This window comes from Bos taurus, chromosome 7 (assembly GCF_002263795.3).
Source record: "Bos taurus isolate L1 Dominette 01449 registration number 42190680 breed Hereford chromosome 7, ARS-UCD2.0, whole genome shotgun sequence".
NCBI lineage: Eukaryota > Metazoa > Chordata > Mammalia > Artiodactyla > Bovidae > Bos > Bos taurus.
Genome location: NC_037334.1, coordinates 49,071,414 through 49,094,461, shown reverse-complemented (window position 1 = coordinate 49,094,461; position 23,048 = coordinate 49,071,414). Strand labels below are relative to the sequence as shown.

The following is a 23,048-nucleotide window of genomic DNA, read 5'->3' as shown; positions in this document are numbered from 1 at the left end:
TCAAAATATGAAATATTTTAATCACTCTAAAAAATTCTCTGTGGTGCTTTGTAGTCAAGCCCCTTCTCCCACCCCCACCTCTTGATGGCTACTGATCTGATTTCTGTCCTTATAGTCTTCTCTTTTCTAGAATGTCATATAAATGTAATTATGCCATATGGAGCTTTTTGATCTTGCCTTATATCTCTTAGCATCATGCTTTTGGGATTCATCCATGTTGTTTCATGTATCAGGAGTTCATTCCTTTTTATTTCTAAGGAATAGTCCATTGTATGAATGTATTATACTTTGTTTATCCATTTATCAGTTGATGGACGTTTGGTGTCTGGTCTTTTGGCTTTTACAGATAGAACTGCTTTGAACAGTCACTTATAGATCTTTGTGTGGACATATATTTTAATTTCTCTTGGGTAAATACATTCTCTTGGGAGTAGGATTATTGGTCTGAGTGGCAACTATATGTTTAACTTTTTAAGAAATTGTTAAACTATTTGTTTAGATGATGGTGTCATTGTGCTTTCCCAGCAGCAATGTATGTGAGTCTTTGTTACTCCATTGTCTCACCATACTTGTATTATCTATTTTTTTAAAAATACAAATTGGCCATTCTAGTAGGTATGTGGTCGCATCTCACTGTGGCTTTAATGTACATTTCTCTAGTTATTGATGTCAAACATCTTTTCATGTGCTTATTTGTCATTTGTATGTTTTCTTTGGTGAAATCTGTGTTCAAATCTTTTCACATTTAAAAAATTATTTTCTAATTATTGACTTCTAAGAGTTCTTTATGGGTCTGGTCAACTCAAAGTCTTTGCTTTTGACCATGACATGGTACTAACCCCACACGGATGTTGGTAGCAGGTCTAATTGCTGAGCATGTGCCAAGCACTGGGCTGAGTGATTTACATTTATTATCTCATAGGATTGTCAAACCTGTCATCATCCTCCTTTTATGCATGAGGAAACTGAGTCTCGGGTTATGTCACCTTCTCGCCATGTATTATTATCACTTTCTGCATTATAGATTACGCTAACTTCGGTGGCTTAACACAGCAAGCATTTGTTATCTCAGTTTCTGTGGGCAGGGATCCTGGAGGGGCTTAGCTGTATCGTCCTGGTGCAGGACCTCTTGTTAGGATGTAGTCAAGTTGCTGGTTCCCACTGCAGTCCCCTCCAGGCTCGTTTAGGGAGGATCTGATTCTAAGCTCACTCTTGTGCTTGCTAGTAGGCATCAGTTCCCCACCCCATGGCCTTCTCCATAGGCTACTTGGGTGTCCTCACACATGGCAGCTGACTTCCCTCAGAGTGAGTAATTTCTACAGTAAAAGAATGGGAAAGCTCACCCGTGACAGGAGCTGTAGTCTTTTAATAACTTTCTCTCAAAGTGATATTCCATTACCTCTGCTATATTTTATTTGCTGGGAGCAAGTCAGCAAGTCTAGCCCACACTCAAGGGAGGGGTGGTGATTAGGTTCCATGTCTTGAGTGGAGGAGTACCAAAGAATTTGTGATGTGTCTATAAGCATAGCTAGTAAATAGCTGAGGTGAGATTTAACAGAGTGATTCCAGACCATGCCTCCACACTTTACAAAAGCATTTTAGCTGAATACTGGGTAGAAAGAAACCCAATTCTTACCCTCTGAGAACTTTTAAAAAGTCCTTTTGAGAAAGTGAGGTAGAAATATAGAAGTGGCCAAATGAGGAAGAAGAGAAGTTAGGAGACAATGGGGCTCCCTGGAAGAGTGGCCACAGGAATTCCAGGGGCCAGCAGGTTTGGGCTTTCATGAGTTCAGTCCAAGTTGGCTTTCTGACAAAGCTGACTTTGAGAAACTAAGTGGTGGAGAGAGATTTGTACTGTTCTCAGCAGTTCTCAGCAGTGAACTGTTTGCCAGCCAAATCTCCTCCCTGGAAGAAGCAAGACTCTGCCTTGAGATAGCTGCAGAGGGTAATAAGGGATTTTTTTCTTGTGCCTCATACACACTGATCATACTGACACATTCAAGCCGGAACAGCTAATAGCCTCATCTGAGCTCCCACACATTCACCGCCCAGCACTTTCCCCGCGGCTGGGTTGCCATGGACAACTAGGGGCTGTCTCCCAGACACTCACAACACTCCTACGTTACCGTGTGCTGCAGATGGTGGCAGAGAAATGAGATTTCAGGAAGATGGAAATAAACCCTTTAGAGATGTACTGAATCTGGCCCTTTTCACTGTCATCTCAGTTCAGCTGACATCTCTATTAAACTTTTAGATGACACCAAAAGCTCATTTGGGCTGATAGTGGGTGGCTTCCTCCTAGGTTGGGCTGTCAGAAGATAGTGTTGGAACCAAGGCTTGTTGGCAGGGTGGGTCAGATGACTGCTGTCCTGGGCCAGGCTGGTGAGTGGCACTGCTCTTCCCTCATCTTGATCCTTCCAATAGACCCAGGCTGTACCTTGGAAAACGCTCTGTGGTCCTGAAAAAGCCCCATCAGTATTCCTGGAGTTATTCACTCTCCCATTCACAGATCATAAGTATCCTTTTCTACTGTTTGTTGAGAATCTGTTTTTTTAGCAACTGTTTTAAATGGTAGTAATGATGCTGGTGTTGATCTAATAATAGAAGCTAACATTTAGTGTGTGCTCTTTACCAAGCGCTGCGCTAAATGACTTATATCATTTAAGCCTCCTGACACCCAGGAGGAAGTATCCTGTCATCCTGGTATTTTAGGTAGTGGAAGTGAGCTTGGCAAGGGTAAGTGGCTGCCCATGTTCGCACAGTGAGTTAGTGATGGGGCTGGTGTTTGAGCACAGATGTGTCTGACCCCAAAGTCCATTTCCCACTCGTGTTCTCCTCCCCCGGATATTGCTCTTGCGTTGCTGCTTCTCCACCCCTCATTTTTGCATCCTGGCTGTCAGTCCTTGCCTGGAGCACCTGTTGCTCAGGAACCTGCTGGGACAAGTCTCCTGCCTCAACCTCGACCTGCTCCTTCGGATGAATTTTTGGTGTTAGCCCTGCGGCCCCACGCACCAGGGTAAGAGAGACTCACTTCCTGCCCTGGCCCGAGGGACCGACTGGCTGGGCCTGCCTTCTGCCCAGGTCACCGGTCGTGGAAGAGAGTTTGGACACACACTCTACCTTTGCCTGATGAACACAGTGTTCAGAGCCTAGTTCATTCCACTCACCTGAGTGCAGAGTCTATGAGTTAGGGTCTGGGTCCTGCTGGGGAGTTCTGTGCTGTTCACTTACTGCCCTTTTCCTGGCCAGTCTCTGCTCCCTAAATGGCTCTTTGTATAGAGCAGTTGTTAGATCCTAAGGAGGGGCAACAGGCTTGGCTCCCAGGTCACACTGGTAGAGTCAGACTCATCCAAGTGAAAGAAATAGTATGACGTGTTTTTGTTTTTAAAAGCCATCTTGTTATGCTGGGAATGAAGTTTCCTTCCTAAGAAATCAGATAGTCTGTCCGTGGTCTCTCTAACATCCCTGAAGCAAACGACCACTTGGCTTTTATTTTTTTTTTTTTAATTTAATTCATTAATTATTTATTTATTTAAAATGAGGGTGTTTTCCTTGGGAGTCTATCCAGTAGCTGTGCCCTGTCGAGTCTGGCTCACCAATGTTGTGTCACCCAGAACTCCCTCCTCACCAGGAGATCTGCAGCCTTCTACACAGTGATGACTGAGACTTGGAGTCAGGACCCGGGGTGTCCTGTTGGACTCCCAAGTACACTGCTGATCTTGAATGTGATTAAGTTTGGTCTAGCATGATTGTTAGCCTGGAACCAGTTCTTTAGTTATTTTGTGATTCCCATATGACCACTGATAGTTCTTAACTCAGAGTTAGTTGCCTTGAAGGACAAATGTTGAAAATAGTGATCATTAAACAAGCTGATTTGATTCACTAATTTGTGTTAAAGACATTACACATCTTTAGTAAAGTGAGACTTAGGATGTTGGGGAAAGAAAGAAATATGCCTATTGGACTCTTTGGGCCTGAGTTTTTCTGGAAATGTCCAACGTGGGCTTAAAAGAAAGAATGGATCAAGTCTCTTCTTGCCCTGACAAACTGTGGTTTCTTTAGGTAGCTGGAAGTTTACAGTTTCAGAGATTTAATACACGTAGACTCTGGGGAATACTCGTTTTTATCTAATTGGTTGCTAGGTTCAGGTATCTATGGAAACAACTATCCATTAGTAGTCAAGATAGGAAATTTGTTCTTTTTTACACTGCACAATTACATGGCAATGAGCATAGTGCTCCATGTATGATGGCTTTTTGCAAGACCTGCCATAGAAATCGGGTTTCTTATGCTTACGAGAGAAGCAGAAAGCACACCTATTCCTCCCTGTGCCTTGAGCTGCCTCCACATTTTCAGAAACCAGTGATTTGCAAAAACCTCATAATTGCTCTTCCCAGATCATTGTACAGCCTCTCATCAGTGGTTTTATGAGCTCAAAGGCAAGTTTATTTTGAAAACCTTCTTCTGTATCATTTTTGTCTGTGTACATAAAATTTTTGCATTTTCTTTAGTATTGTTTCTGTGTTACTATGGAAATTCTCAGAGACGAGTGCTGGATTTTCTCCAATGTGAATGTACTGATATCTCCCTACTTTGGTGGAAGATAGTTTCTGGGACATGGTTAAGTCACCCGAAGCTTTGCCTTTTTTTGTTTATGTCAGAAGCCTTGATAGCTTCTACAAAGAATTGATAGCTTCTGTCTTCTGGTGGTTGAATCAAAAGATGGGAAAAGCTCCCCCTTTCTCTTTTTGTTTGTTTGCCTCAAATTCTGTCGCTAGAATTGTAATCTGGTGTCCAACATGTCTTAATCCAAGAAAGAGATATTCTGGCTAATTTTTTTTTAAACTGTGTGTTTTTTCACTTAACTCTTTGCATGTGGTCTTTACTATTCATTTATTCTAAATAAATATCTGAGTCATTACTTTTACCTGGTACCCTAAGGCCCAAGGATTATCTTTAGTAATTGGGGCAGATATTTTTTTGTTGTGCTGGCAGGGCTAACTGTTTAGAAGGGGAGACAAAGTTACCAGACAGAGCATAAAATTGGGCACTTTTAGTGGGAGAACCCTGGGTGTAAGTGATCTTGGGGAAGGACCTGTGATTCAGCTTTGGAGGTCAAGAGGTTCTCGTGGAGGAGGTGATGTGTAAATTGAGACCTGAAAGATAAGCAGGTGTTAGAGGAGGGGGATCAGGTTGGGGAAGAGTATTTTAAGGAGAGGAAACAACTTGTGTGAGAATTTTGGGTACTTGAGGTCATTGCAGAAAGAAAGCTAAAAACTGGTTTTATTCCTGCTGCTAAGTCACTTCAGTTGTGTCCGACTCTGTGCGACCCCATTCCTACTTAGCCCCCAAATCAGATATCAAAGAAAATCCTTGAAATGGTTTGACTTCGTTTGAACTTTATCAAGGCAGTACAAATTCTAGGTATGTTTATAAACTCAGGTCATTCAACCCTGGAGGAAGAAGTTGGGAATTGTCTGAAGTTTGCCAGGAGGCTGTGTTCATTAACGTCCCCTCTTGAACTATTCGTGGATCTCAGCCAAGAATTACCGATAGGAAATAGTGTAGAATTCTGCATCTCTCTGAAAAGGACTGCTCCTGACACAGAGCAGCGGACCTCCTGAGCACAGGAAAGGCAAATGCAGAACATTTCTTTCTGGAGGCAACGGCATCCCCGAGCCTGGACTGTGTGTCCTGGGTTCCTCTGGGATCATCCAGAAGTCAGAACTGAATTCTGAGTTTTTGAACACTGGTCACTCACATTTGGTCACAGAGGAGCTGCAGACTAACTCTGATGACCATTGACCACCCACATGGGCGGTGGGTGAGCCTGATTCTAGAATCCTGGGGCATAAATAATTGATCTTGAGCAATGGTGGTCAGCCCTATATCTGTCTCCCTCTATGGTGGATAATGTTCAGCTGAGGGATGTGCTTCTGTGTGCTGACACAGATTTCAATGATCACTCTTCTCCCCAAAATCACTTTGAGGAGGAGTATATAACACTATGATAAGTATAATGGCAAAAATGGTTAATGGCACATCATCAGGAAATCCCTATATTTGCGGGAGTAAAACAGTGGCTATCAAAGTATGACTCTTGGAATTGCAGCATCAACATCAACTTGTTAGAAATGTGTATTCTCAGGCCCACTTCAGACCTACTAAACCAGAAACTCTGCGGGTGAGGCCCAGCAGTTTGTGTCTTAACAAGCCCTCAAGGGGATTCTGATGCACACTGAAGTTTGAGATCCACTGGGGTAAATAAGACAAGCCTCAGGTAATGAGAAGATCCTGTGACTTATATTGATTGTCTGCCTGTGACTTCATCTCTTTCTCTGCACTTAAGAAAGCATATTGGAATGAGTGAGTGAGAGTAATGTCATTGTGGGACAGCCATGAATTTTGTATAAGCTTATTGAAATATGTAAAATTTTGTTAACTCTGGTGCTTTAATTTTTATTTATTAATAGCTCATGACAATTGTCATAGCAATGGGGATACCACAATGGAGTGATGACGTTCTGTTGCTACAGCCAAAACAGTGACTTTCATTTTTTTGTTTGTTTTTAAATACTACATCCTACACTAAGAAATATGCCTAAATTGCTTTCCAGGAGACACATACATGTATGTATAACCAGAATAAGTATTTTATGAGATAACATCCTTATGGTATTTTCTGTGCTGTTCTATTAAAAGTGTGCTGATTGAAACTTTTCAAAATTGATTTCATGACACACCAAAGAAATGTGACCTGGAGTTTGAAAACCATTGTGTAGTGAGCTGTCCTGGCATAGACCCTGTCTTTAGAGCGGGGCAGTGAGTAGCGGGGAGGGGCTGCCTTCACCTCTGTCAGATGCACTTGGCTTTCAGTCTCTCTTCTGCTGCTCTTAGCTGTGTGACCTTGGGCAGTTTCCCTATATTCTCTGAGCTTTACTTTCCTGACCTATCAATGTGGATGGTAATATCTACCTCACTGAGTTGTGGTGACAGGAATGACAACATACTTCACATGATGACTGGCAGTGGCAGCTACTACCTTACTTGTAGAAATAGTACTAGTAACATTATTTTCAGAACATCATCAGTTACATACATTTTTGTGGTAACCACCACAAAACAGTGTTTTACAAATTTTTTCCCATACTCCAGTAAGTACCCCCTACAGTCTATGCATTCAAAAGTACTTATGAATTAATTTTATCTTAAACATGCATCCAAATTCTATACTCTATTCCAAGATATATTCAGATGTTGAGAGATATATATGAATATGTTGTTTCAATATAAAGTTTAGTCTCCTTGCCCCTGGTCCTTAAGGACATGCAGATTGTAGAAGATGCCCCGAGTGGCTGCACATGCCCTCAATACAACTGTGAGTAGGGACACTTGGGAAGCATAGACTTAATGGTTGTGTTTCTGTGGGAAGATGTTCACTAGATTTTTCTGGAATATTCATACCTGTTGGTGATCACGGGCAGCATCTTCATGTATGTAGCCATGTAAACTGGCATTTCAGATCGTCCACGGACCCTGAGCAGTGAGCATGTATGTAGCAGGGGTTGGTGACCCATGAGTCTGGATGTTGGGGCAGCCAGCTAATGTCCACTTGTCTCTCTGGAGGTCATGATCGTGGTTGGTGGCCAGGCACCCAAGGCCATCCGCAGTGTGGAGTGCTATGACTTCGAGGAGGATCGCTGGGACCAGATCGCTGAGCTTCCCTCCAGGAGATGCAGAGCAGGTGAGCCACATGGTCTCCCAGTGTGCCGGCTGCCCCCTAGCCCCCACTCCCACACTGCAGATCTCTGTTCCCTGTTTCTGAAAACATTGTGCATTCCACACTCCCTTCCTTTCCCTTCCCAACCTGCGCACTTTCTAGCTGTACCTTCTGGGATCAGTTCTTATGTGCTTAGGGACTTTAGGCTAATGCAGATATTTGCTTGACACAAACAAAATTAGCAATGCAAATCCGAGAAGAAATCCAATGAGTCCCATAGCGACTTCCAAATATCACAAGTTGGAGATCACCTTCTTGTTAAACTATCAGTATTTACATGCCTGCCTCATTCCCACTTTGTCACTTATCGAAATGTGAGTCATCAGCCATTTGAGATGACCCTGATGCCTTGGTTTCCTGTGCCTCAGGTGTGGTGTTCATGGCTGGCCATGTGTATGCTGTGGGCGGGTTCAATGGCTCACTGCGTGTGCGGACAGTGGACGTGTATGATGGGGTGAAGGACCAGTGGACGTCCATCGCCAGCATGCAGGAGCGCCGGAGCACGCTGGGTGCAGCTGTGCTCAATGACCTGCTCTATGCCGTGGGGGGCTTTGATGGCAGTACTGGTAGGTCCCAGACTCACTCACCATCCAGCCTGAGACATGCACTCCATGTTACTCTGGTTTGAAGCTTCCCAGGTGGCACAGCAGTAAAGAATCCTCCTGCCAATGCAGGAGACATAAGAGACACAGGTTCGGTCCCTGAGTTGGGGAAAATCCCCAGGTGTAGGAAATGGCAACCTACTCTGGTATTCTTGCCTGCAGAATTCCATGGACAGAGAAGCCTGGCAGGCTACAGTCCAAGCGGTCACAAAGAGTCAGACACAACTGAATAACTGAACCCACAAGCCTGGTTTGCTTAGCCAGCTCTTGGGCCAGCCTTTGGTCTCTCTGTAGCTACTATCCCAAGAACATACCCATCCTTCCTCCGCTCCCAGCTTGTGTGTCAGAGTCCACCTTCCTACATACACAGTACCATCCATGTGCTCTCATTTCTAGGTTCCAGGAAGTACCCCACCCTCAGAAGAGGCCCTTTTGTCCTTTCTAGTGTCTGGGAACTCATTTAATCCACAGATAAAACATAGAGCAAGCTCAACTGGAGGGTGTCTCGGGACTGTGATCTGAACCCTCTGCTGAACAGACGGAAGAGCTGAGGTTCAGTTGTGGGAAGAGGCTTGGCTTGAGTCACACAGCCTTTGTCCCTTGCCCTTTCTGCCACCCCACCAAAGCTGTGCAAGACTGTGACACTGCAGAAGCGTCTCCTTGCTCCTGGTGTCCATCTCGTTCCAAAGTCAGAATCAGAAACTATTAATGCTAGTGGACATGGACTTGGAGAAATTATCTTCTCTCTTCTTATATCTCCAGGTGGATGTCTCTGTAAACACTTAACTCTTTTGGTCCCCAGTGACATGAAAAACAATACGCTATATCCCTCTGAAATTTCATTTCTGTCTTCACTAGTTGGTAACCTTTTTCAACCTTCTCTTTGCCTCTTTCATGTAATTCCAAGTTATATAGCCCCTCCAGAGGCTGCTTCTAGTGAGGGGGGACTAGGAATAAAGAGAACAAAGGATAGTGGGGCATTGTTTCTTTTAGGCATTACTTTTGACTGCTAGTGGAAAACGTGACTAAACCACAGCTTAAACAAATGAGAGCTTTTGTTTTACTTGTGAAACAAAGTCAGAGGTTGGCAGTTGCTGACTTGGTTTAGTTGTTCAAGGATCTTGGGCCACGATCTTGCAGAGTCTCTTAGACTTGTCCTCATGGTCACAAGGTGGCTGTTACAGCTCTTGCCAATACATGTGTATTCCAGGTAGCAAGAAGTAGTGGGGTGGGGGGAAGAGGGCAGGGCTGAGCAGGGGGCCTCTTATTAGAAAAGCAAAGGCTACTTTAGAAATCCTGCTTAGATTGGATTGACTTGGTCACCCCCGGCTCTAAGGAAGTCTGGGAAGACAAGTTTTCATCTTTTTAGCCACTAAAAATTGAGGAAGACAAGAGGAAAGAGGGTTGAAATAGGTGTTCAGTGAGGCAGTCTCAGGTATTTAGTCCATTCTGTGGTTTTATGATTTACTTCAGACCCTCAGTCTTCTCACAGCCCACTCTCTAGGTCAGGTCTTAGTGGTCCCCTTAGGCAGACACACTGCAGGTGTGTTTATGGAGGTGCCATGGGATGCATGGGGAGGCAGAGGTAGTGCTGAGTCATACTCCCCCGGGTTTTCAGCCCCAGGTCTGCACTCTTCCCCCATCCTCACTCCCAGCCCAGCAGGGTGAGGCCTGGCACCATAGAAACCTCACGAGTCACTTGTCTCCCAGGCCTGGCGTCGGTAGAAGCCTACAGCTACAAGACCAACGAGTGGTTCTTCGTAGCCCCGATGAACACGCGCCGGAGCAGTGTGGGCGTGGGCGTCGTAGAAGGTGAGGAGCGACAGCGGATGGCTTCTGTTCCTGCCCTGGCCCCCCGGCCTTCTTCCCGTGTCCTGGCTCTGTTCCTCCCCTTACTGCTGAGTTGGGTACTAGTACCCTGATTAGCGGATGAGAGGAGTTGAGACTCAGAGAGGTGTAGCTACTGGCCCAAGGCTAGAAAGTAGGTGAGCTGGACTGCGGGTACTAGGAGGAGCCTAGAGGAAAAATGCTGGGCTCTCGTTTTGGCTACTTATCTATATTACAAGCTGGGGAGTCCAGAGTCAAGATATAACCCAGGAGTATAATGTGTTTGGGAGGGTGAGAACCAGTTGTTTAATCAATTTTGTCCTCATATTTTATGTTGAGCATTGTCAGCAGAGCCCTGAGTGAGGCGGGTGCCTTTCCCCAGTTCTGATTAGTCACTGAAGGGAAGGTTGGTGCTGGGTCCTGCTGTCAGGGAGGATGTGTGTGGTGAGGTAGGAAGAGGGGTGAGGTCTGGGGCCTGGTTAGACAGTGCACTGGAACTCCAAGTACCTTCATATCCAGTTTCTCATTTTGTTCCTAAAACTCTCTCAAAGGAGAAGGACAGGACTTGGATTTTCTCCATTCTCCAGAAGGGGAAACTGAGTCCCAGAGGAGTAATCAGTGTGCCTGTCCCACACTGGTAAACAGCACAGCCGCTCCTTGAAACTAGGTCTCCAAATTCTAACTCAGACCATTGGCAAATGTTATTAATAACTGAGAGGAGTTTTAGAAATATGTATGATTTCAACATATTAAAGCATAGAATATTATTTGGACTCAACTGTTATACTTACAGGACAACACTGACTTATTAGCCTGTCTTGAAGTGGGAATTTAGCTGATAATCTGTGCATTCACAGGTACACAGGCATTTTCTCTTTCTCACGTGTACACACAACTCACACACGTGCTTCAGGGAGAGTATCAGGCAGGGAGTTAGACCTTAATAGAAATGTAATTTTCTCTTGCTGCATTTCTTGGTCTGTACCAGTATTACATAGTTTAAATTTTAATTTTAAAGTATATTGTTCTAACACACAGAACAAGTCACCTTAGTGAGTGCAAGTATTTTGTCCTCCTACCAAGATAAATTGTTTCTTGCAATCTCATTCTCCTGGTGAAACAGAAATTGATTTGTCTGCCAAGCATAAGTGCTTTGTCTAGCCACCTTCCCATTTCCCCCCTTGCTCCTTAGTCAGGAATATCAAACAATAGAGTAGGGGTTAAAAATAGTGTATCCCTGAAAGGAGAAACCTTGAGTGGGTATTTATTCAGCTGACACAGGGTTGAGATGGTTGATGGGAGTTAGAGGAGATGCCTGCATGATGCTCATCAGAAATACTCCCCCTGACCCCCTTGACAGAGGCTTCTGTAAGCATGTTCTACATGGCAGAAGTGCTGTGTGGTAGCACACCCCGTTAACACGGAGGACAGACTGGGGGTTTATTTATCTTGTCCATCCTGAATTTGAAGCTGTTTCGGCTGCTGCCTCCCTCTCCTCATCTCCTTACCACGGCGTCACAGCCTGACCGACAACTAGGGACAAAAACAGGAAAACCAGGATCTTGAGCTACCGGCTGTCCTGAAGAATCTCTGTAGGAAAAGGGACAGTGAGGCTGAGAGATGAGGCAGAAGCTCGCAACAGAGCAGAGATGATGTATTTCAGAGACTGGGGTTGCCTTCAGGAGCGTCTTGTCTCCTCCACACCCCTGGCCTGTCTCCTCCCTTGTAAGGGATAGCTGGCCAGGCAGGTGGTTACCTCTGAGCCAGCACACCCCAAGAGTAGCCTGGGTCCTGGGGGAGCCTATCTGAGTCAGGGTTTTGCTCTCTGGCTGGAGAGCAAAAGGGCCGGTTGAGAGGGCTCTGAGGCAGAAGACAAAACCAGGCTCAATGATAGAAGAAATAATTTTACATTTGATGCAGTAAAGTCTTGATGGTAAAACATGGTTCTTAGCCTGAGAATCTCTTTCTGATTTTAAATAATTGCAGATTTTTCACATACTGGTTGTACTCTTGGTGTCTTTCCATTAAGAAAGTACATATTGACCAAAAAGAATCTTTTGATTAGGTAACCTTTTAAGTAGATTTGCATCTGGTGGTATTTATGTAGCCTGCAGCTAGTATACATCCTTATTATACACTTATTACAGTGTAGATCCTTATTATAACTCCAGGGTCCCCCATTGAACTGAGAGCTCAGATGAAGTAGGACCCCCCCACACCCAACACACACACACACACACACACACACACACACACACACACACGGAATCCCACTGCATTCTAAGACTACATGTTAAACCCAAATGTTCAAATCTCTCTGGGAGAGCTCAAATACCAGTTTCCTGCCCCCTTGCCCAACCTCACCACCATCCTTAGGCCAAAATGATGCTCTTCGATAATAGCTTATGGTACTTTATTTTAAAAATAGGTGATGGTCAGTGGAAAGTAACACAACATTGTAAAGCAATTATCCTTCAATTTTTTTTTAAGTTTAACTTGAATGTAATCCAATAGATCAATATTTTTCTTTAGGATTACATTTTTTGTTTTTGGTTAAATAAACCTTTGCCTATTCCAAGATAAAGAAAAAAAAAATAGATGATGGTACTTCCAGGTTCTTGTGCATGGCTCAGAAATTGTAAGGGGATCTGCAGATCAATTCCAGCCACTCCAGCCCAGAGTGCACACAGAGCACTCCATTCACACATTTTGCCTGCCTGGGTTGTGGACAGAGTACAAAGCATGGGAAGACAACGTTTGGGTTCCTGTTGGAGAATATCTTTCCATATTTGTTCTGTCTGCTGTTGTGAGTCTTTAGCCAGAAAGTCTGCCAGCCTGGCTGCACGAGGGGCCCTTAAACTTTCCATCTCCCCGGTGCCTTGTTCTGGAGAAGATCTAATATAGTTCACCAGTGAGAAAATGTTGAGCCCTGGTGATGCCAGGCCATAGCTTTGCATTGGGTGTTGAGGTGCTTTTTGAGATAAAGCTTCTGTACTGCTTTGAGGAGGAGCCCAGGGCTTAAGAGGATGTAGGAGGCAGAATCATGAAGGATGCTTGCTCTGGTTGGGAAGTAAGTTGGTTGGTCTTCCTGGGGAAGGAGCTCTGAACCCTGATGGAGGTGAGGGTGTGCCAGTGGGTTACAGGCAGAATTTCAGCTATGCTCCAGTTCCATGCCAGGGTCTGAAGCACCCCCGACCCCTGGCCACTTTGTCTGTTGCAGGGAAGCTGTATGCTGTTGGGGGCTATGATGGGGCCTCTCGCCAGTGCCTAAGCACCGTGGAGCAGTACAACCCAGCGACCAATGAGTGGACATATGTGGCAGACATGAGCACTCGCCGCAGTGGCGCAGGTATGGGATGGGGGTTGGGAGTTGGGGTTCAGGGGGCAGACCGTGTTTGTTCTCACTGGTGGGTCTGGAGGCCAAAAGCTTAACATTCTACCTTATTTTCCCTCCCTCCTGTCTGCTTTCAGTGTATATAATCCCACTCGCACCTTTGCAGTGAGTTAACCTTTCTCAGGGGGATCCCTTTGTAGAGAACCAATGGGATCACATTCCCTTCGTTGTCATCTCTTCCATTTGTTTGGAGGTGTCCACATCTCTTGAAAGTGAAACTTGCTGTGTGCCAGGTGCTGTCCTAATAAGCACTTTCTATGCCTCATTTACGGAGAAGGCAATGGCACCCCACTCCAGTACTCTTGCCTGGAAAATCCCATGGATGGAGGAGCCTGTTGGGCTGCAGTCCATGGGGTCGCTAAGAGTCAGACACAACTGAGCAACTTCACTTTCACTTTTCACTTTCATGCATTGGAGAAGGAAATGGCAACCCACTCCATTGTTCTTGCCTGGAGAATCCCAGGGACAGGGGAGCCTGGTGGGCTGCTGTCTATGGGGTTGCACAGAGTCGGACACGACTGAAGCAACTTAGCAGCATGCCTCATTTATGTTTAATCCTCATCACAACCCTGCAGGGGTTCACAATATAGCTCACACAACGTAACTCCACTCAGCAGGTTTAGAAAGTGAGTCAACCAGGGGTTAGTTAGCCCACGGTCTTGTCATTCGTCATTTTCATTAGTCACTGGCAGAGTCAGGATTCCTACTCAGGTCTGTCTCCCTTCAAAGTTAGCTTTTTCTGACCTCAGGTTATCTGAGTCTCGTTCTTATGAAGTCCCAGTCTTCCCTGGAAAAGCTAAAGCTTGCCTGTCTTTGTCTTAGGGGGTCAAAAGTCAGGTTTGTATTTGGAGATAAACTGGTGTCTCTTCCCCAACTTTTCTTCAGATCAGCCCCCTTCCTGACGTGGGAGGAGAATAAATCCCCATGTGTGGCCCACTTTGGCCTCCTGGGGGAAGACCAGGAGCTTTGGGATTTTCCAGGAAGTGGAGCAGCAGCCCCTCCTTCCCTGCTTTGTCTGCTCCATTCACGTGGGGGCCCAGGGGAGAGGGTCTGGGAGGGCAGACGGAGGCTCTGGGGGCTGGGCACCGGCTCTCTGTCCCCGGTTCCTGTGGCAGTGGTGACGGATGACCACCCTGGCTGGCGGGTAGGCCATGTGACTTCTGGGAAGGGAAGCCACAACTGAAAGCTTTTCCCCACAATGTTATTACTTTATCTTTTTTGTATTTTTGAAGATTGAGTTGTGATCTCATTTATACCACCAAACACATGACCACATCCTCAGCATTCCTTGAAAATTAGGCTGTTTTATTTTATTTTATTTATTTTTTTTACGCTGTTTTAATGTTTTTCAAGAATCACTGTATACTCACTCACTAGTTAGAAAAAAAAAAGCTGTATGATTCCATTTAAGAAGCATTTGTGTTTGGAAGGCTATTTTTAGGGAGCTCGTCTCTGCCGATCCTGACAGGTTGGTCCTTCCTGAACACGCAGCACATGCCTGGAGGGCAGGAGGTCTGGACCTTGGTTCTGGGTCCACTCGAGTGTGCTATGTGGTCTTGGCCTCCACTTTTTCAGGTGTGAAATGAGTGGGTTGCAGTAGGTATTCCTGAGGGTCCTGTTCAATTCACGTCTCCTGGTTCTCCTTCCTTCACAGGGCTCTTTTAGCAATTTCAGTTGATAGTATTGCTAGAGTCTTCTTTTTCTTACTGGAAATCCTATGTGTGACTGAGGTGTGAGAGCTAGTGGTCACAGCCCAGGGAGCAGGGGCAGCTCCTCAGGAGCAGAGCAGCACCCTGAGGTGTGTGGCTGTTCCCAGGAACACCTGGAGCAGAAGGTGTGGAGGGGCGGCCCTGAGCAAAGCCAAGCACAGAGCCACCTCAGAAAGTTCAGCCTCCTTCTGTGGATAGAGCTGCCTCTGGAGGCCTTACTGCTCTGTGTTGGGCTGCCCAGGGGTCACTGCTGAGTGGATGTCCCTCAGGTTATTCGTGCCTCTCACCTGGGCCAGAGGCCCTGGATGGTGACGAGGGAGGCACAGTGACCTCAATTCAGGGGGCGTCTCCTTCCCCGAGATGGATTCTTTCCTCAGTGCCCTGGCCTCAGGATCCCGGGGCAGCGTTTCTTTAGAGCTTCACCTCCCTAAGATCCGGGGACGCCTCCCCTCTGGAGCTGGGCACCCACGTACTTGTCCTAGTAGGTGTTCTCTAAAGACCCAGAGACCCTGGCACGTGGGCCCCGGTGGCTCACACTGTTTACCTCTGCGTGAACTTTAGCAGAGGAGGCCGCAGAAGGGCTTGGTGTCCCTGAGTGCCTCCTCAGCAGGGGTGGGCAGTGCCAGCAGATGTCTGTGCAGAAAAGAGGCCATCTCTAGGTTCCAGCATGTGCTTGTTCCTCTGAGCATGGAGAAGGGGAAGGTGAGGCAGCTTGGGAACACAGTGAATTGTGTTTATTAACAGGAGTTCATCAGATAGCCACTGTTGATGCAACACCACCATCTGCTGTTAGTTTAGGGCAACTGCGAGGAACCATTTGCACACTCGCATAATTACTGGTGGGATTTTATGCGTCTTGTCATTCAAGCAGTATTTGTTGAGAACCTACTATGTGCCATCAGGCACAGGGCAACCGACATGATAAGGCAAGCGTGGTTCTTGTCCACGTGAAGTTTATATTCTGGAAATTGAGACCTTGGGTCTGAAACCTGTCTGCACGTTGCAATCACCCGAGGCACTTTTTCTGATTCCTGGCCACTGTCTCTGGGAGTGAGGCTGTGGAAATCTATGTTTTCAAAAATTCCCCAGCTAATTGAGCTGCAGCCTGTCCATGGAGTGGAGTAGTCGGTGGTCCACTGAAACTACCCATCTAGTCCGGCTCCCTCACTGTACACATGCGAGAACCAAGGCCTTGAAAGGGCAGCACCACCTGGTGGGCAGGTTAGAGACACAGGTCCAGAACCCAGGTATCCTGGCCACCATGTCAGCTGCCTTTTCTAGGGCACTGTGCCACCCACCTGCTTTCTGGATTTTATTTCCTTGATTGTATTGTTGTTGTTGTTCAGTCTTGTCCGACTCTTTGTGACCCCATGGACTGCAGCACGCCAGGCCTCTCTTCCTCATCCTCTCCTGGAGTTTGCCCAAGTTCATGTCCATTGCATGGGTGATGCCATCCAACCATCTCATCCTCTTGTATTAAAGGATGACATCCTCTTGGCTTGTATTAGAGAATGTCAAAAGGTTATGCTGAAACCTATAAACGATGCAGTCCTGGCCCTCAGCTGAGGCTTATCACTACCGAGAGTGGTTCAGGGCCCCTCTGCCACTTAGGAGAAGAGCCCAGGGGCAGAAAGGATGGCTTCTGATTCCAGATAAGCAGGGAAGTCTCAGCAGTCATGATCTCAGCACACCTGCTGTGTCGTTTCCATTTGAAGTCTCTTTACTACACACACACACACACACACACACACACACGTGTATTATGTATATTTTTACGTGTCTCTAAATAGAAATGAGGTCATATTTGCCTTCTATTTGGAGGTTTTCTGGTTGGCGATTTTATGAGGCAGGCAGGGTGTCATTATACTTGTTTTACAGACGAGGACCCTGAGTTCTAGAGAGACAAAATAGCACTCCCCCTGTCACCCTGCTGGTGATGACTGTCCAGGACGGGTGCCAGGCCTCCTGGTTTCTGGTCGTGGCAGCCAACCTGAGGCTGGGACTCTGTGCTCTGCCTTTCAGGGGTTGGGGTCCTCAGTGGGCAGCTGTACGCCACAGGTGGGCACGATGGGCCCTTGGTGAGGAAGAGTGTCGAGGTTTACGATCCTGGAACAAATACCTGGAAGCAGGTGGCAGACATGAACATGTGCCGACGCAATGCAGGTAATATGATGGCTCCTTCCTGTTCTCCTTATGGGGAGGTTGTGGGTGTTTTCTCCTTGCAAACACTGGCCGTAAAAGAGGCAGAACGGAGAGCTCCTGTGGCCTGGGGCTGAGCTTGTATCCTGAGCAGGGAGTATCCATTTGCTGGGCAGGGAGAGCATGGAACCCCCAAAGCTAGCCAGAGGGCCCCCTCTTAGAGGCAGAAGGTTCCTTCCCTCCCAGTGAAGCATGAGGACTTTCACTGCACATGGATGGACTCAGACCCAGAGGAGCAGTGTGCCCAGGCCCAGTGGCTTTGTTGGGCAGCCAAGCCTAGAGCTGTGTGGACAGGGCCACACAATGACACTTGGTTCTATCTTTTCTTTGCCGATGTCTGAGAACCTCTCACTGCCCCCCAGAAACCGATTTCCTTCCTTTCAGTGGCATCCATGAAAGGATTTGTGATCCATTCTCCAAAAGGACCACTTTCCTTATTCTCTTGTTTGTATTTCTTGTCTCTCCTTCCCTTCCCTTCCCTCCCCTTTTCCTTCCTGTAGGAATGATTTTCCTTAGAGTGTTGAGAGTTTTGTTCCTGGAGATTGATACCTCTATTAAACCATTTCCTTTTAGACCTTTGCCCTATGGGTCATGTCTTATGTTGGTATATCTTGCTTTATGCCTTCTCACTCTATCCAAGTGTTAGCTTAGCCCAACTTCCCTGGCTGGAAATACAAGCAGGTGACTTTCAGGCATACTTATTTCCTTTATACTCAAATTACCTGTTCGCTAAACCCATTTGCAGCTGACTTGTTGAAAGTGTAAATAGAGGGGAGTTTATTCATTTGCTCATTGTCTAAGCCTGCTGTGATATAACCTGGCATTTGGCCTTGAGCCACATGAATGAGGAATTACAGAACCTTCAAGGCAGCTAATGCAAGGATTAGGTTTAGATGTAAATGCATGTGTAAGCACACATTCGCATATAGATATTTCTATTTTTTATAACAAAAATAGAATCTTGCTGTAATACTGCTTTATTAAAACCTGCCTTTTTAGATCCACTTTACAATCTTTTATGAATATCTTATTATAACACTAAGCCTATTTACATAATATTATTGTAAATGGCTGTAACATAATTTAAAGAGCCAGGCTGCTATTGGACATTTAGGTCATTTCCATCTTTTCTGTAAGTAATGCTTTGGCTATTATAAATAGCCTTTATAGCTAATTAATGCACACATTTAAAATTATTTCTTAGAATAAAAGGTCAGAAGTGAAATCTTGGATTCAGAGGGAGTATGTGTGTTTTTGACATCACCTAGGAAAGTGGTGCCTTTTATGCTCACCAGTATTTGAGAGTATGTTCACCAATACTGGTTATAACTACTTTGTGAGTATCACTCACCCCTGAATTGGGCTTCCCTGGTAGATCAGGTGGTAAAGAATCCATCTACAATGCAGGAGACCCCAGTTCAATTCCTGGATCCGGAAGATCCCCTGTAGAAGGGATAGGCTACCCACCCCGGTATTCTTGAGCTTCCCTGGTGGCTCAGATGGTAAAGAATCCACCTGCAATGCAGGAAACCTGGGTTCAGTCCCTGGGTTGGGAGGATACCCTGGAGGAGCGCATGGTAACCCACTCCAGGATTCTTGCCTGGAGAATCCCCATGGTCAGAGGAGCCTTGTGGGCTATAGTCCATGGGATCGCAAAGAGTCAGACATGACTGAGCAACTAAGCACACAGCACAATCCCTGAATTAGGGCTTCCCGGGTGGCAAAAGTGGTCAAGAATCCAGCTGGCAGTGCAGGAGACATGGGTTCAATCCCTGGGTTGGGAAGATTCCCTGAAGGCGGTCATGGCAACCCACTCCAGTATTCTTGCCTGGAGAATCCCCATGGACAGAGGAGCCTGCTGGGCTAAAGCCCATGGGGTCGTAAAGAGTTGGACCCGATTGAGCATCTGAGCACATAATCCCTGAATCTTATTTTGAAAAAAAACACAAAATATTTGACTGTGGCCTTTTAAAATCTTAATGAGCAGTACTTACATTTCCTATTCTTGAGTCCCTGTTATATGAGACCTTGCCCCCAAACCAGCTGCCTCTGAGATCAGGGTGGGTGGAAAGCCTTTTCCCTGAAAACTGTATGTGGATTTAGACACCAGTTGTATGAAGCGATTACAAGCACAACCGTTAGTGCCCCGCAGTGTTGATGAAACACGGCTTATCAGGGAACCAAGCAGAGTAGAAGTAGTGTGGGTGAGATCCCCTGAGCTGTCTTCTTTCTTAGCTCAGACTGAGTGTGGGAGGCCTGTGTGCCTGTGCAGTAGAACGGGGCCTGTACCTATGGTGCTCTGTGCCAGAGCAGGGAACATCTGTGGGCCTGCATCATTGTGAAAGCTGCCTGGTCAGAGACATGACCTTGTTAGGAAGGGGGCTCCTCAGAGCCCAGTGACTGTTGGGTATTCATTCGTTGAGCAGAGTTAAACCTGAGGAGCCAAATATCTATTGTGCTACCACAAAGGGAAGGAAGAGCGCCCCCAGGGCAATCTAGACTTGTCTCTCGCCCATTCTCTGTGCTCCTGCTCTCATGCCTCCTCTGGCCTCTATTTGATTCCCAGGGGTCTGTGCAGTGAATGGGCTCCTGTATGTGGTTGGCGGGGATGATGGATCCTGTAACTTGGCTTCGGTGGAGTACTACAATCCTGTCACTGACAAGTGGACACTGCTGCCAACCAACATGAGCACAGGGCGGAGCTATGCAGGTCAGTGTGCTCCACCCTACCCGCACCCCCACACTAGGGCCCGGGATGGGGTGGGGCAGGTGGGGCCCAGGTCAGGTCAGTTTGCTTAACTTGGGACCAAGTGCCTCCTCCAGGGATGGCAGATGATTGTCACATGTCACCACTCCTTCATGCTGTGCCCACGGCAGATACCTGTAATTAACACTCATTTCCCCAGTGAAGTTGAAGGTAGCCTCCGAACTCTTAACAGTGTTCCAGGGAATCCCTTCCAACTGATCTGAGTTGTCATAAGAGGTTTTAGAATTTCATTGCCCTTCCTGACCAGCCTCCAAAACCAGGAAATACAAGATAATGTACATGTAAGTGCTAAAAGAAATGTGCTACACAGGCTTTAGGACATGACATGCGAGAAGTGGCAGAGTTAGGGAATACTTCCTGGAGGAGACAAAGCCTACCTAAACTTAAAGGCTGGGTCACAGCTACACAGATAGCTGTTTTTTGCTGGGTACCCACTCCCTGCACCACAAAGCGGTGTGTTAGATATGGTAACTATTTCACAGCTTAGCTACTTCCCCTCATGTCAGACATTAAGTAGTTCTCAGAGTCTTCTTTTGCTATGATAAGTAATGCTCTAGTAAATAACTTTGTTTATAAATCTTTACCTACAAGATATTCTTTTCAACAACCCTCTGGTTGAATGAGACTGTATCCTTCCATTTTATAGATGATGAAACTGAAGTTTGGAATGTTTAAATAATCTGTCCAGGATCAAGTGACTAAAAAAAGTGTCAGAGTCAGAATTCAAACCCAGTCCTAAGCCCATGCCTTTTGTGCTACCATAACTCAGGGTTGGGGGATGAAGCAAGAGGCTGGAGGGAGGGGGGAGGAAAGAAGCTGCTGTAGAAGCTTTTTTTTTTTGGCGTGTGAAATCAGTTCCCTGACCAAGGATTGAACCCATGCCCCTTGCACAGGAAGCACAGAGTCTTAACCACTGGGCTGCCAGAAAAATGCCTATGGTAGTGGGTGTGTGTGACAGTTTTGGTGAGGTGTAGGGCACAGGATCAGAGTTGGTGGGGCTGAGGTCAAGGGTCTCCAGGGAGACAAGCAAATATATCTATGTAGCTCAGCTCCTTGTATCTGGTTCTCCAGAAACTGGAAGAGTTAGAGCTAACATTTATTTATTGAGCACATACAATATGCCAGTAATTGTCCTAAGTATTTGATGACCATTATCATTCACTATGACTCCAGTGGTATTCTTATTCTATTTTACATTAGAAAGGTCATTATTTCATTTTGTTTGGCTCTTAGTGCAAAGGAAGACTATGCCATGCAGGCTCAAAGGGCTTTGTATTGCGTTCTGTCTGCCCAAAGCTTCAATTAATGAATTTATTTTACCTTTTTTTTTTTTCCCCTCATTGAGGATTTTTATCAACTAAATAGAAAAGATTTCAGGGCATTTTGGTCCTAGAGTGATTCTGTTCTCACTGTTACTTATTAAAACCAGCACTCTCATTTTCTCTCCAAAGCTGAAGTGAAAAGTGCAGGACATTTTCCTATATGAGGCAGGGAGGCCAGTGAACGATGCCCCCTTGGCTCCATGTGAGTCTTAATGAGAGGGGAAAGTGCAGGTGTGAGTGGTTAGAGTTTTGGGTATCTGCTGAGTATTTCATGTCCATTTCTTTACTGTTTGCTTACTCCAGAAGTAGGTGGCAGGGAGACGAGCAGATGTGCAGTTTATGTTCAAACCCATTGACTGAGTGAATCTGTTATCTTAGAATCGACGGAAATGGCCTGACGTGCAAAGATTTATGGACAAAGTTATTTATTGGAGCATTATTTATCATAGCAAAAAACTGAGAAATACTTATTGTCAGACGTGAGGGACATAGCTAAATAAGCTGTGGAATATTTATACAGCAGACGTGTTTTTAATATGAGAATATGTTTGTGACAGGCTATTAGGTTAAAAAAAAGGATGATGCAAAGTATATGTACCATGTGAGCTTGGTCGAGCAGTCCTGAGTCACGGGACTTGGACTAGCTCCTGCTTACAGAAATGGATATTGGAGTCACATCTGAATTCAAGTCCGATGCAAAGTATATGTACCATGTGAGCTTGGTCGAGCAGTCCTGAGTCACAGGGCTTGGACTAGCTCCTGCTTACAGAAATGGATATTGGAGTCACGTCTGAACTCAAGTCCCAGCTTTGCCACTAGCCCTGGGCCTCTGGGCAAGTCAGTCAGTCTGATTGAACCCCTGTTTTCTCACTTGTGAAATGAAAATAAAATCATATCAAGCCTCTTGGGGCTGTTGTGAGAATGAAATGTGAGAATATGTGGAAAGCGCCTAGCACAGTGCCTGTCTGGCAGGTAGAAACCACTCAGTGGCTGATTATGACTATCATTAGAAGTCAGGATATATTCCAAAAAAGAGAATGGTGATTCTCTTTGTATGTAGGGATTAATTTTTTTTTCTTGGTGTTCTTCTGTGTTATCTAAAATTTCCATAATGGGAATATTTTATTTTATAATCAGAAAGCTTATATAAAAAGCAGTACAGGAGCCTGCTTTTTAAAGAAATGCTACCTTGAGAAGGAGGAGCCTCAGGTGCAGGCAGGATGTTCTGAAAGGCAGACAGCACATCTGGGTCTGAGGATGTGGATTCTGCCACCTCTGATCTTTTCTGTCTGAACCTTTATCCAGATATTGACATGAAATGCGTGTCTCAACAGAATCTCACCATTTGGGTGTCCTGGGCTTTCTTTTAGCGATGTTCCCTCAATCTTATTTTCAACCAGATTTGATAGTCTAGTCATGGGAATATGTTAAAGTAGGGCCCCTAGTTA

The 23,048-nt window shown here is 45.7% G+C and overlaps 1 protein-coding gene and 1 non-coding gene across 5 annotated transcripts in view; both read left to right on the top strand.

The window, feature by feature from the left end:
- The window catches only part of KLHL3 (kelch like family member 3), a 276,969-nt gene that overhangs the window by 247,904 nt on the left and 6,017 nt on the right, over positions 1 to 23,048 (top strand). For all 4 annotated transcript variants that reach the window (XM_059888747.1, XM_059888748.1, XM_059888749.1 and 1 more), the window contains 6 exons: positions 7,627 to 7,744; positions 8,149 to 8,346; positions 10,093 to 10,194; positions 13,430 to 13,558; positions 17,335 to 17,475; positions 20,078 to 20,221. In XM_059888747.1, coding sequence (XP_059744730.1) covers positions 7,627 to 7,744; positions 8,149 to 8,346; positions 10,093 to 10,194; positions 13,430 to 13,558; positions 17,335 to 17,475; positions 20,078 to 20,221 — 832 coding nt within the window. The remainder of the gene's footprint in view (positions 1 to 7,626; positions 7,745 to 8,148; positions 8,347 to 10,092; positions 10,195 to 13,429; positions 13,559 to 17,334; positions 17,476 to 20,077; positions 20,222 to 23,048) is intronic.
- On the top strand, positions 2,991 to 3,066 carry MIR874 (microRNA mir-874). Its single transcript, NR_031218.1, has one exon. It is a non-coding gene; the product is annotated as a microRNA mir-874 (primary transcript).